The sequence below is a fragment of the Salmo salar genome, chromosome ssa13 (assembly GCF_905237065.1).
Source record: "Salmo salar chromosome ssa13, Ssal_v3.1, whole genome shotgun sequence".
In the NCBI taxonomy this organism is placed as follows: Eukaryota; Metazoa; Chordata; class Actinopteri; order Salmoniformes; family Salmonidae; genus Salmo; species Salmo salar.
The window spans coordinates 104502760-104515695 of record NC_059454.1 but is presented as its reverse complement, the minus strand read 5'-3'; the positions used below and the strand labels follow the sequence as shown (position 1 = coordinate 104515695).

The following is a 12936-nucleotide window of genomic DNA, read 5'->3' as shown; positions in this document are numbered from 1 at the left end:
TTTCACCTGAATGGTGGTAAACATCAAGACAACATGAATAAATATTTTACAAGCATCAAATCAAATCATTTGTTTTATTGATCACATATACATGGTTAGCAGATGTTAATGCGAGTGTAGCGAAATGCTTGTGCTTCTAGTTCCAACAGTGCAGTAATATCTAACAAGTAATATAACAAATTCACAACGACAATGTAAGGGGATGGAATCAGAATATGTACATATAAATATATGGATGCGCGATGGCCGTGCGGCATAGGCGAGATGCAATAGATGCAATAAAATACAGTATATACATATGAGATGAGTAATGTAGGATATGTAAACATTATTAAAGTGCCATTATTTAAAGTGACTGGTGATACCTTTATTAAATCCATTTATTAAAAGTGGCAAGAGATTTGAGTCTGTATGGCCTTCCCTGTAGCTCGGTTGGTCGAGCATGGTGTTTGCAACGCGTGGTGTTTGCAACGCGTGGTGTTTGCAACGCATGGTGTTTGCAACGCCAGGGTTGTGGGTTCGATTCCCACGGGGGGCCAGTATGGAAGAAAAAAAATGTATGAAATGAAATGTAAGTCGCTCTGGATAAGAGCGTCTGCTAAATGACTAAAATGTAAATGTAAAAAATGTATGTTGGCAGCAGCCTCTCTATGTTAGTGATGGCTGTTTTAACAGTCTGATGACCTTGAGATAGAAGCTGTTTTTCAGTCTCTCGGTCCCAGCTTTGATACACCTGTACTGACCTGGCCTCCTGGATGATAGCGAGGTGAACAGGCAGTAGCTCGGCTTGTTGTTGTCTTTGATGAACTTTTTGGCCTTCCTGTGACATCAGGTGCTGTAGATGTCCTGAAGGGCAGGTAGTTTATACCCGGTTATGAGTTGTGCTGACCTCACTACCCTCTGGGGAGTCTTGCGGTTGAGGGCGGTGCAGTTGCCGTACCAGGCGGTGATACAGCCTGACAGGATGCTCTTGATTGTGCATCTGTAAAAGTTTCTGAGGCTTTTAGGTGACAAGCCAAATTTCTTCAGTCTCCTGAGGTTGAAGAGGCGCAGTTGCGCCTTGTTCACCACGCTGTCTGTGTGGGTGGACCATTTCAGTTTGTCCGTGATGTGCACATCGAGGAACTTAAAACTTTCCACCTTCTCCATTACTGTCCCGTCGATGTGGACAGGGGGGTGGTCCCTCAGCTGTTTCCTGAAGTCCACGATCATCTCCTTTGTTTTGTTGACGTTGAGTGAGAGGTTATTTTCCTGACACCACACTCTGAGGGAATTTCCATGACTGTGGAAATTCAATGGGGCCATGGATGGATTAGAAAATGTCATTTTAAAACTACACAAGTTGCGGTTAGAAGGTGAACTCAACCACCTGGACAAGGCTAGGATGGACCAGTTGAACCAGGTTGACACTGACCTTCACTAACACGCCAGTCTAGAATGGCTGTCTTTCCAAATCTGGTCTAGTTGAGGCTACTAATACGCATACTTACAGTTTGCATTATTTCCTGAGGATGGAGGTACAGACCCTTTTATGTAACAATAAAGATATAATAAGTAAATGAGTTAGAAACCATTGAGACATCACCTTTTTCATTATGTAACTGGTCAGATGGCAAGAATTTGTTCGGTTAATTAAAAAAAAAAAAAATCCACTAATAACACAAGTTGATAAACTGCATTTAAAATCATCAAGTAGGATTACACAAAAAAACGTATTTCCATCGTGGTCTTCAGTCTGACTTTGGCCAGCATATACTGGTAGTAACCATGTTGTTTCCCCTAGCATCAAGTCTTGTTTCTACTGATCACAGACAACCAGGGGTTCAATTACATGATGTCGCCTGTCTTGTGTTATAGTGTTCAGAGACACCTGATAGGTTGATCAAATGTATTTATATAACCCTTCTTACATCAGCTGACATATCAAAGTGCTGTACAGAAACCCAGCCTAAACCCTCAAACAGCAAGCAATGCAGGTGTAGAAGCACGGTGGCTAGGAAAAACTCCCATGAAAGGCCAAAACCTAGGAAGAAACCTAGAGAGGAACCAGGCTATGAGGGGTGGCCAGTCCTCTTCTGGCTGTGCTGGGTGGAGATTATAACAGAACATGGCCAAGATGTTCAAATGTTCATAAATGACCAGCATGGTCAAATAATAATAATCACAGTAGTTGTCGAGGGTGCAACAAGTCAGCACCTCAGGAGTAAATGTCAGTTGGCTTTTCATAGCCGATCATTGAGAGTATCTCTACCGCTCCTGCTGCCTCTAGAGAGTTGAAAACAGCAGGTCTGGGACAGGTAGCACGTCCGGTGAACAGGTCAGGGTTCCATAGCCGCAGGCAGAACAGTAGAAACTGGAGCAGCAGCACGGCCAGGTGTACTGGGGACAGCAAGGAGTCATCATGCCAGGTAGTCCTGAGGCATGGTCCTAGGGCTCAGGTCCTCTGAGAGAGAGAAAGAAAGAGAGAATTAGAGAGAGCATACTTAAAGTTCACACAGGACACCGGATAAGACAGGAGAAATACTCCAGATATAACAGACTGACCCTAGCCCCCCGACACATAAACTACTGCAGCATAAATACTGGAGGCTGAGACAGGAGGGGTCAGGAGACACTGTGGCCCTGTCCGACGATACCCCCGGACAGAGCCAAACAGGCAGGATATAACCCCACCCACTTTGCCAAAGCACAGCCCCCACACCACTAGAGGGATGCCTTCAACCACCAACTTACCATCCTGAGACAAGGCCGAGTATAGCCCACAAAGATCTCCGCCACGGCACAACCCAAGGGGGGGTGCCAACCCAGCGACTCAACCCACTCAAGTGTCGCACCCCTACTAGGGACAGCATGGAAGAGCACCAGTAAGCCAGTGACTCAGCCCCTGTAATAGGGTTAGAGGCAGAGAATCCCAGTGGAGAGAGGGGAACCGGCCAGGCAGAGACAGCAAGGGCGGTTCGTTGCTCCAGAGCCTTTCTGTTCACCTTCACACTCCTGGGCCAGACTACACTCAATCATAGGAATGTACGGAAGGACCAAATCGGAAAGATGGGTAGGAGCAAGCCCATGTAATGCTTTGTAGGTTAGCAGTAAAACCTTGAAATCAGCCCTTGCCTTAACAGGAAGCCAGTGTAGGGAGGCTAGCACTGGAGTAATATGATCACATTTTGGGGTTCTAGTCAGGATTCTAGCAGCTGTATTTAGCACTAACTGAATATTATTTAGTGCTTTATCTGGGTAGCCGGAAAGTAGAGCATTGCAGTAGTCTAACTTAGAAGTAACAAAAGCATGAATTAATTTGGTCATGCTTCATGCTTGGTCTATTTCTATCTCTGTTTTCCCAGAATTCAACCTGACTTGCGAGGCAGTGAGGAGGCATGATGTGGAGAGACGTGGGAGTAACACTGATACTGTCACTAATCCTGCCTGTGGTTGCTCAGGGAGCACGTAAGTCACAGACCACAAAGTGTGTGTGCGTGCGTGTGTGTGTGTGTGTGTGTGTGTGTGTGTGTGTGTGTGTGTGTGTGTGTGTGTGTGTGTGTGTGTGTGTGTGTGTGTGTGTGTGTGTGTGTGTGTGTGTGTGTGTGTGTGTGTGTGTGTGTGTGCGCGTGTGTATGATATTGCCACTAATCTGCATGTGGTCACTCGGAACATATAAACCAAAGACCAGGCCATGTAACCTCTGATTGGATTTGGATTACAATGTCCATATATAACTGGCTGAATTAAAGGGAGACAGCGTGTCCAGAATGATTAAGACTATGCATGGAGCATATCAACAGTGTCGGCTGAAGGCTGTATCACATCCGGCTGTGATTGGGAGTCCCATAGGGCGGCGCACAATTGGCCCGGTGTCGTCCGGGTTTTGCCAGGGTAGGACGTCATTGTAAATAAGAGTTTGTTCTTAACTGACTTGCCTAGTTAAATAAAGGTTAAATAAAATTATGTAAAAAATTGACTGTAGTTTCAGTACTATGCCCCTCCCAGTAGACACTGGAAATACACTACTACCATATCTAGATAACTTGTGCATTTTTAATGGGCCCTAAACAGCCACAAGTAAAATGGACACTTTAGATATTGATATATTCTAGATAGATATATTTTGACCTCAATGGGAAAACTAATAAAGGTCAAATAAAATGAATAAGGAAATAGCTGGTCTAACTGTGAAAGGTGTTGCGTGTTGTCTCACAGGTGTTGCGTGTTGTCTCACAGGTGTTGCGTGTTGTCTCACAGGTGTTGTGTGTTGTCTCACAGGTGTTGCGTGTTGTCTCACAGGTGTTGCGTGTTGTCTCACAGGTGTTGTGTGTTGTCTCACAGGTGTTGCGTGTTGTCTCACAGGTGTTGCGTGTTGTCTCACAGGTGTTGTGTGTTGTCTCACAGGTGTTGCGTGTTGTCTCACAGGTGTTGCGTGTTGTCTCACAGGTGTTGCGTGTTGTCTCACAGGTGTTGCGTGTTGTCTCACAGGTGTTGTGTGTTGTCTCACAGGTGTTGTGTGTTGTCTCACAGGTGTTGCGTGTTGTCTCACAGGTGTTGCGTGTTGTCTCACAGGTGTTGCGTGTTGTCTCACAGGTGTTGCGTGTTGTCTCACAGGTGTTGCGTGTTGTCTCACAGGTGTTGCGTGTTGTCTCACAGGTGTTGCGTGTTGTCTCACAGGTGTTGCGTGTTGTCTCACAGGTGTTGCGTGTTGTCTCACAGGTGTTGCGTGTTGTCTCACAGGTGTTGCGTGTTGTCTCACAGGTGTTGCGTGTTGTCTCACAGGTGTTGCGTGTTGTCTCACAGGTGTTGCGTGTTGTCTCACAGGTGTTGTGGTGTTGTCTCACAGGTGTTGTGTGTTGTCTCACAGGTGTTGTGTGTTGTCTCACAGGTGTTGCGTGTTGTCTCACAGGTGTTGTGTGTTGTCTCACAGGTGTTGTGTGTTGTCTCACAGGTGTTGCGTGTTGTCTCACAGGTGTTGTGTGTTGTCTCACAGGTGTTGCGTGTTGTCTCACAGGTGTTGTGTGTTGTCTCACAGGTGTTGTGTGTTGTCTCACAGGTGTTGTGTGTTGTCTCACAGGTGTTGCGTGTTGTCTCACAGGTGTTGCGTGTTGTCTCACAGGTGTTGTGCTGCCTTCTGTGCCTGTTGTCTGACCTGGTTTATCGGTTGTCTGACCTGGTTTATCGGTTGTCTGACCTGGTTTATCGGTTGTCTGACCTGGTTTATCGGTTGTCTGACCTGGTTTATCGGTTGTCTGACCTGGTTTATCGGTTGTCTGACCTGGTTTATCGGTTGTCTGACCTGGTTTACCGGTTGTCTGACCTGGTTTATCGGTTGTCTGACCTGGTTTATCGGTTGTCTGACCTGGTCTACCGGTTGTCTGACCTGGTTTATCGGTTGTCTGACCTGGTTTATCGGTTGTCTGACCTGGTTTACCGGTTGTCTGACCTGGTCTACCGGTTGTCTGACCTGGTTTATCGGTTGTCTGACCTGGTTTATCGGTTGTCTGACCTGGTTTATCGGTTGTCTGACCTGGTTTATCGGTTGTCTGACCTGGTTTATCGGTTGTCTGACCTGGTTTATCGGTTGTCTGACCTGCTCTTCCGGTTGTCTATCCTTCAGGCCACACTCCCCCAGGAAAGCCCAAGCTGACCAGTTGTAGGTCCCCAGATAAGGAGACCTTCACCTGCTGGTGGGAACCAGGCTCTGATGGGGGACGACCCACCACCTACTCCCTCTTCTACCACAAAGAGAAGTGAGTGGTTATGCAGACATACCACATGCCCACTGGCAAGGAGGTGGACACCCACGAAGCAACACCCCCCCCCCATGCCTGCATTACCCCCTATCACATGCTCCCTCCTAAAACACATTGGTCACTTGTCTTGGACACACCTTCACACACAGGCTTAGGTACAAACACACTGGTGTTTTTTCAGGAATTGTTTATGTACACACAAAGGCAAAGGATGTTGACTTGTTTTTTTCCCCGTCATGTAAATAGCAAGACTGAAAAATCATAACAATGCCTCCACACGAACACTTGTTATTCTGACTCCTGTCCGGACATGTTGTTCCTCACTAATATCACATTGTCATCTCTGTGTCAACGCTATCTGTCTGTCTCTGTCTCTCTCTCTGTGTCCCTGTCTCTCTTTCTCTCTGTCCCTGTCTCTTGTCTCTCTCTCTGTCCCGTTCTCTCCAGCTCTGACACGGTCTATGAGTGTCCAGACTACTTTCCTATCTGTCTGTCTCTGTCTCTCTCTCTGTGTCCCTGTCTCTCTATCTCTCTGTCCCTGTCTCTTGTCTCTCTCTCTGTGTCCCTGTCTCTCTGTCTCTCTGTCCCTGTCTCTTGTCTCTCTCTCTGTGTCCCTGTCTCTCTTTCTCTCTGTCCCTGTCTCTTGTCTCTCTCTCTGTCCCGTTCTCTCCAGCTCTGACACTGTCTATGAGTGTCCAGACTACCTCACTAACTGTCTCTCTGTCTCTAACTGGAACTAACTGTCTCTCTCTGTCCCTGTCTCTCCAGCTCTGAAACAGTCTATGAGTGTCCAGACTACCTCACTAACTGTCTCTCTGTCTCTAACTGGAACTAACTGTCTCTCTCTGTCCCTGTCTCTCCAGCTCTGAAACAGTCTATGAGTGTCCAGACTACCTCACTAACTGTCTCTCTGTCTCTAACTGGAACTAACTGTCTCTCTCTGTCCCTGTCTCTCCAGCTCTGAAACAGTCTATGAGTGTCCAGACTACCGTACAGCGGGGGCCAACTCCTGTTTCTTCAACAAGAATGAAACATCCATCTGGGTCAACTACAACATCACTGTAGTGGCCACCAACGCACTTGGCAACAACTTCTCTGACCCTGTGGATGTAGACGTGGTCTATATAGGTAAGAAACTTGACCCCATGGGCGTGGTCTATATAGGTAAGAAACTTGACCCCATGGGCGTGGTCTATATAGGTAAGAAACTTGACCCCATGGGCGTGGTCTATATAGGTAAGAAACTTGACCCCATGGGCGTGGTCTATATAGGTAAGAAACTTGACCCCATGGGCGTGGTCTATATAGGTAAGAAACTTGACCCCCATGGGCGTGGTCTATATAGGTAAGAAACTTGACCCCATGGGCGTGGTCTAGAGGATATACAGAGAGACTATACAGAATATACAAAGAGAGTATAGAGGATATACAGAGAGACAGTATATAGAATATACAGAGAGACAGTATATATAATATACAGAGAGACAGTATATATAATATACAGAGAGACAGTATATAGAATATACAGAGAGACAGTATAGAGGATATACAGAGAGAGTATAGAGGATATACAGAGAGAGTATAGAGGATATACAGAGAGAGGATAGAGGATATACAGAGAGAGGATAGAGGATATACAGAGAGATTATAGAGGATATACAGAGAGATTATAGAGGATATACAGAGAGACAGTATATAGAATATACAGAGAGACAGTATATAGAATATACAGAGAGACAGTATATATAATATACAGAGAGACAGTATATAGAATATACAGAGAGACAGTATAGAGGATATACAGAGAGAGTATAGAGGATATACAGAGAGAGTATAGAGGATATACAGAGAGAGGATAGAGGATATACAGAGAGAGGATAGAGGATATACAGAGAGAGGATAGAGGATATACAGAGAGAGGATAGAGGATATACAGAGAGAGTATAGAGTATATACAGAGAGAGTATAGAGTATATACAGAGAGAGAGATAGAGGATATACAGAGAGAGAGAGTATAGAGGATATACAGAGAGAGAGTATAGAGGATATACAGAGAGAGAGTATAGAGGATATACAGAGAGAGAGTATAGAGGATATACAGAGATAGAGTATAGAGGATATACAGAGAGAGGGTATAGAGGATATACAGAGAGAGTATAGAGGATATACAGAGATTGTCCTGGCCAGTATAAGGTTAATTGGTATTGTAGTTTGGCCAGGACGTGGCAGAGGGTATTTGTTTTATGTGGTTCGGGGTGGTGTTTTGGAAAATAGGGTGTTTGATTTAGTGTTTCCGGGTTTTTGGTTTATGGTCTGTGTGTATGTATTTCTATGTGTTATCTAGTTAGTTGTATGTCTATGTTTGGTTAATTGGGGTGGACTTCCAATTGAAGGCAGCTGTGTGGTGTTGCCTTTGATTGGAAGTCCTATATTAGTTGGGTGTGTTTGTTTGTCTAATTGTGGGAGATTGTCTTTGGATTTGCTGTGTTGCCTTCAAGGCTGTCATTTTGTCGTTCGTTCTCTGTTGTTATTTTTGTGTTCATTTTGGATGGAATAAATGTTCAAAATGAACAACCGCATGCCTGCTGCGTTTTGGTCCATTTCTACCGACGACAACCGTGACAGAGATAGAGGATATACAGAGAGAGGGTATAGAGGATATACAGAGAGAGTATAGAGGATATACAGAGAGAGTATAGAGGATATACAGAGAGAGGGTATAGAGGATATACAGAGAGAGTGTATAGAGGATATACAGAGAGAGTGTATAGAGGATATACAGAGAGAGTATAGAGGATATACAGAGAGAGTATAGAGGATATACAGAGAGAGTATAGAGGATATACAGAGAGAGTATAGAGGATATACAGAGAGAGTATAGAAAATGTGCTACACACTTCCATTGGAAGAGTTCCAAAATAGCTTGAGAATAGAGAAAAAAATTGTCATTGGACTGTAGTAAAAAAGGTCATAAAAAGTATGGCATGCCTTAATATGAATGTTTATTCTTCAGGTTATCACTAAGCAGACAAATACTCCCAAAATATGGCCCTTGTGTCTGTTCTTCTATGGTCATTGACATTAGCATCTGTCTGTCCCTCCTCTTCAGTCCAGCCACATACACCAGAGAACGTGACGGTAGGGGTGTTGGAGGACGAAGATGGTCCCTTCCTCAGGGTGTCATGGGAACCGCCCCGTAAGGCCGACACGCGTTCCGGCTGGATCACCCTCATCTACGAGCTCAGGGTCAAACTGGAGGAGGCAGAGGAGTGGGAGGTACTTAAACACAACTACAATTTTGGCCACAGAAACCACAAGCTAGAACGTTCAAAACGTTCACAATGGCAACCACAATCATGAAGTGATGCCTTTGCAGCTACACTGAAGAAGAGGAAGTGATGTGATTAGAAATGATTTATTGGGAGCGGACAGTTTGTAACCTCTAGGCCAGTGATCCTCAAATCCTGCTCTTAAAGAACTGCTGTACCAGCATGTGCTCAGCAGTGAAACACTTGACTCGCTAATCAAGTTGTTGAAGATCAGTTGAGGCTAGTGTGACGAAGGCATTAAAGCTCAGCTGGGATAAAGAGCTGGAGTATACTGCAGGTCTCTAGGATCACCGTTTTCTAAGCTACATCAAGTATTAGCTACACCAGGCTTTCCTAACTTTGTTTATTTTTACAAATTGCGATTGTTTATACCGATCTAAAATGACGCATACATCCCATGATGCTTTGGGCTAGAAACAAGCAGTAAAATGCCAGAGGAAGACACAACACTGACACGCATGAGGGAATTTATTTTCCATATTCATGATTATTATTGTTGTTATTATTATTTTTATTATTATTATCAGTAAATAGCCTACCTGATAGATGTCAAGAGTCTTGTTAAACTATGTATAATTGCAGGACATTTTTGTTGTAAAAGGGGGGAGAAAAAGGTTGGGAGCCCTTGATCTACACTGAGGTAGCAGTTAGCCTTTCTAGGCACAACCCAGTCATCTGCCCTACAGCTACAATGCTAGACTGGCCAATGTCTTTATCACAGGACCTGTTAAATAATGATGAAATATACTTCCCTAGTTAAAGATTGGTCATTATTGCTGAACTATATGAATAATCAACCAGTTAGACCAAAACACAAAACCATCAAGGATCGTTCAGAGAAAGTTCCTGGAAACTTTTCCAGACGATCAAAGTTATCATTAACTATGTAACCCATATATCATTACTCAGAAAAGGGTCCGGTCTGTTTCTTAGAAAGTTAATGCAGGAAGTAAAATCAATCCCCTGTCCTGTGTGGCTAAGGTCGAGGGTTTAATTCCCACAGGGGTAACATACACACACTAGAAATGTATGCATTGCACTGCTTTGGATGAAAGTATAGGTTTATAAAAGTACTCATAGAAAGCATCACATCAATACCCTTGTGGTTATTCACAATCTCTAATATTATCTTGTGTGTCTTTTCCCTAACAGGTGCACCGCGCAGGTCAGCAGAAAATGTTCAACATCTTCAGCCTGCACTCTGGTGGCGTCTACATGGTGCAGGTCCGCTGCAAGCCAGACCACGGCTTCTGGAGCGAGTGGAGCACCGCCAGCTATGTCAAAGTTCCAGACTGTAAGTCTGCCAACCACGCCTCTATACTTGTCATAGTTTTAAATAATGTCTAGACAGCACCGCAGTCACTAATGTGCTGTGCTGCTTCCAGCCTCTTGGAGGAGTGTATGTGATGTCTGTCAGGCAGTAAAAAAAGAAAAATTTCTCTTTCAAAAGAAGTTGTATTGTAATGTTATTTTGTTGTTGTGTTGACAGACATCCCCCGGGAACAATCCATGTGGATCCTGATCGCCGTCTTCTCTGCCTTCATCTTCTTGATTCTCATATGGATTACCACCATGAACAGAAGCAGGTACAAAGAAACCTTCTGAAGTCACGATCATGAGATTAGATGAATCAATGAAGAAGCTGATTGCATAGCAACAGTATTCTCCATTCATGAACAGCTCACTCACTCAGTCACTCTCTCTCTCCCTCTAGTGTGAAGCACTGTCTACTACCTCCCGTTCCTGGACCTAAAATAAAAGGATTTGATCAACAGCTTCTCAAGGTAAAGTGACTTCATTAGTTCACTCAATGTCTCAATGTTTCTCAGGGTTAAGTGATTCCATTGATTCCACCGTCTAATTGTCCTTTCCACTAAACCTCTTTGCTCTGTCTACAGAAGGGCAAGCCAGAAGAGGTATTCAACGCCTTGGTAGTCCAAAGTTTCCCTCCGAGGTCTACTGACTACGAGGATCTGCTGGTGGAATACCTGGAAGTGTACGTCAACGAGAAACAGGAACTGATGCTGGAGGGAAAAGACCTCCAAGATGTTGGCTGCCTCAAGTCCAAGAGCCAGTCGGACAACGACTCGGGCCGGGGCAGCTGTGATAGCCACACCTTGCTGATGGAGAAGTGTGGAGGTGTGGAGTCCAAGGAGGAGTCGAGCTACGAGGGACCCGAGCTACTGCAAGGCCAGGCGGGGTCTTGGGAGAGGCTGGAGAGGGGAGACAGCCAGGAGGTGGACACCCCAGATTCATCAGATGGGAGGGTTAAGACCTGGCCATCAGTCTTCTCCCCGTCGATCCATGGATCCTCCTTTCCCCACCACCCAGAGTACAGAGACAGCCTGGGAGAGTACAGCGAGTACCATCTCAGCAGATCCCCATCCGCTGGAGTTGCTTACCACTGGGAGGCCCAGCACCACCCCCAGGCCCACAGCAACTTCAACATCCGCAATCTGGAGCGCCAGAAAGAAGCCACGGGGCTTGGGCTGCCCCCCTCCCGGTCCATGGAGTACGTGGAGGTCCAGAAAGTGAACCCGGAGAACCAGCTGGTCCTGAAGCCCCTCTCCAGCCACGGCCGGGGCCCCTTCCAGGTGCAGTTCGGCGGGGCCGGGGTGGACTACAGTAAAGTCAACGGGGTGAACAATGACAACGTGCTCTTGCTGCAGAGGCAGAGGCAGATGGCTGAGGCTGGGCGATACTGTGACTACCAGGAGAAGGAGGGGGGTTCGGCTGAGAGATATCCCACACAGCAGCAGGGCAAGATGGCCAAAGACGGACCTGTAGCTACCCAGCTCCAGGACAGCACGTGCCTGACCACCAGCGGCTATGTGGACACTGCCCCCACGATGCCCACCTTCTAGACTAATCTACCCTGCATGAGGGTCTGAAAGACGGTCTGTGTGCTAAACTCCCTGCTCCTCCTGTAGTCACGAGCTGGGTTGTGACGTCAGACAGTTAGCTATTGTGACTCTCCCTTCTGTCAATCTCCAGCTCAGAATAGGAGTTTTGTACATTAAGGATGCCTGGATGGATAGTTCTCTGGAGGATAAAAACTGTTCTCTCTAAGGCTAAGCTAACATCCCAAAAACTTACAAACACTTTGAGATAGTGAGGAGAGTTTCTGTCAGAGGCGGAACCAAAACCCTTTAGCTCACTCACAAACTGTTAAAGAACCAACTATATATATATATATATATGTGTGTACTTCATGCAAGAACCGATGGAAAACAGTTTTATGCTTCAGAATCCACAGAATGAATATCTATATATATATATATTTTTTATGTACATGATTATTCATGATATTGAATGTATTTGATCATAATGGTGTAAATTCAATTGTATGCTAATTATTACTTATTTCAGCTCTGTTGTCTCTCAATGTAATGCAAATTGAAACTGATTTCCAAAAGGTACTACTGCAGACTGTATCCTCAACCGACTTGCAAAGTATACTTTTCTGTAGACAGATATTATGCGGGTGTATGTGAAATGATTCTTGTAGAACCACAACTGGGGAAACCTCTAAATGAATCCAAATGTATTATTCTGACTTTTATAAATGTGTCTAGTCTCAGAGAGATACTGTACCACGTGATGATTCAGTTTCTGGTTTAGAAAACTATAGTTATAGAAAACGTTTTCTATAGCTGTAAGTACAATTTTGTATTAAAGAAAATAATAAAGTACAAAGGTAAAAAGCACTACAGAAAGAAATACAGGGATATTTTTCCATACAGAGTTTATTTTGGTGAAAGTACATACAGATTCATTACTATATTGATTATTTGTTCAATCAAGTATATTGATGATTTGTTCTATCTGTGAATTAAAATGCTGCTCATTAAAGATGTAATATAGACAAA

At 44.8% G+C, this 12936-nt stretch overlaps 1 protein-coding gene across 2 annotated transcripts in view; it reads left to right on the top strand.

Annotated features, from left to right (window-relative positions):
• The window catches only part of prlra (prolactin receptor a), a 35208-nt gene extending 22272 nt beyond the window's left edge, over positions 1-12936 (top strand). For both annotated transcript variants that reach the window (XM_014138867.2, XM_045692585.1), the window contains exons 2-9: positions 3345-3447; positions 5603-5735; positions 6697-6866; positions 8848-9014; positions 10220-10361; positions 10557-10653; positions 10782-10851; positions 10966-12936. In XM_014138867.2, coding sequence (XP_013994342.2) covers positions 3378-3447; positions 5603-5735; positions 6697-6866; positions 8848-9014; positions 10220-10361; positions 10557-10653; positions 10782-10851; positions 10966-11931 — 1815 coding nt within the window. In that variant the 5' untranslated portion in view covers positions 3345-3377 and the 3' untranslated portion in view covers positions 11932-12936. The remainder of the gene's footprint in view (positions 1-3344; positions 3448-5602; positions 5736-6696; positions 6867-8847; positions 9015-10219; positions 10362-10556; positions 10654-10781; positions 10852-10965) is intronic.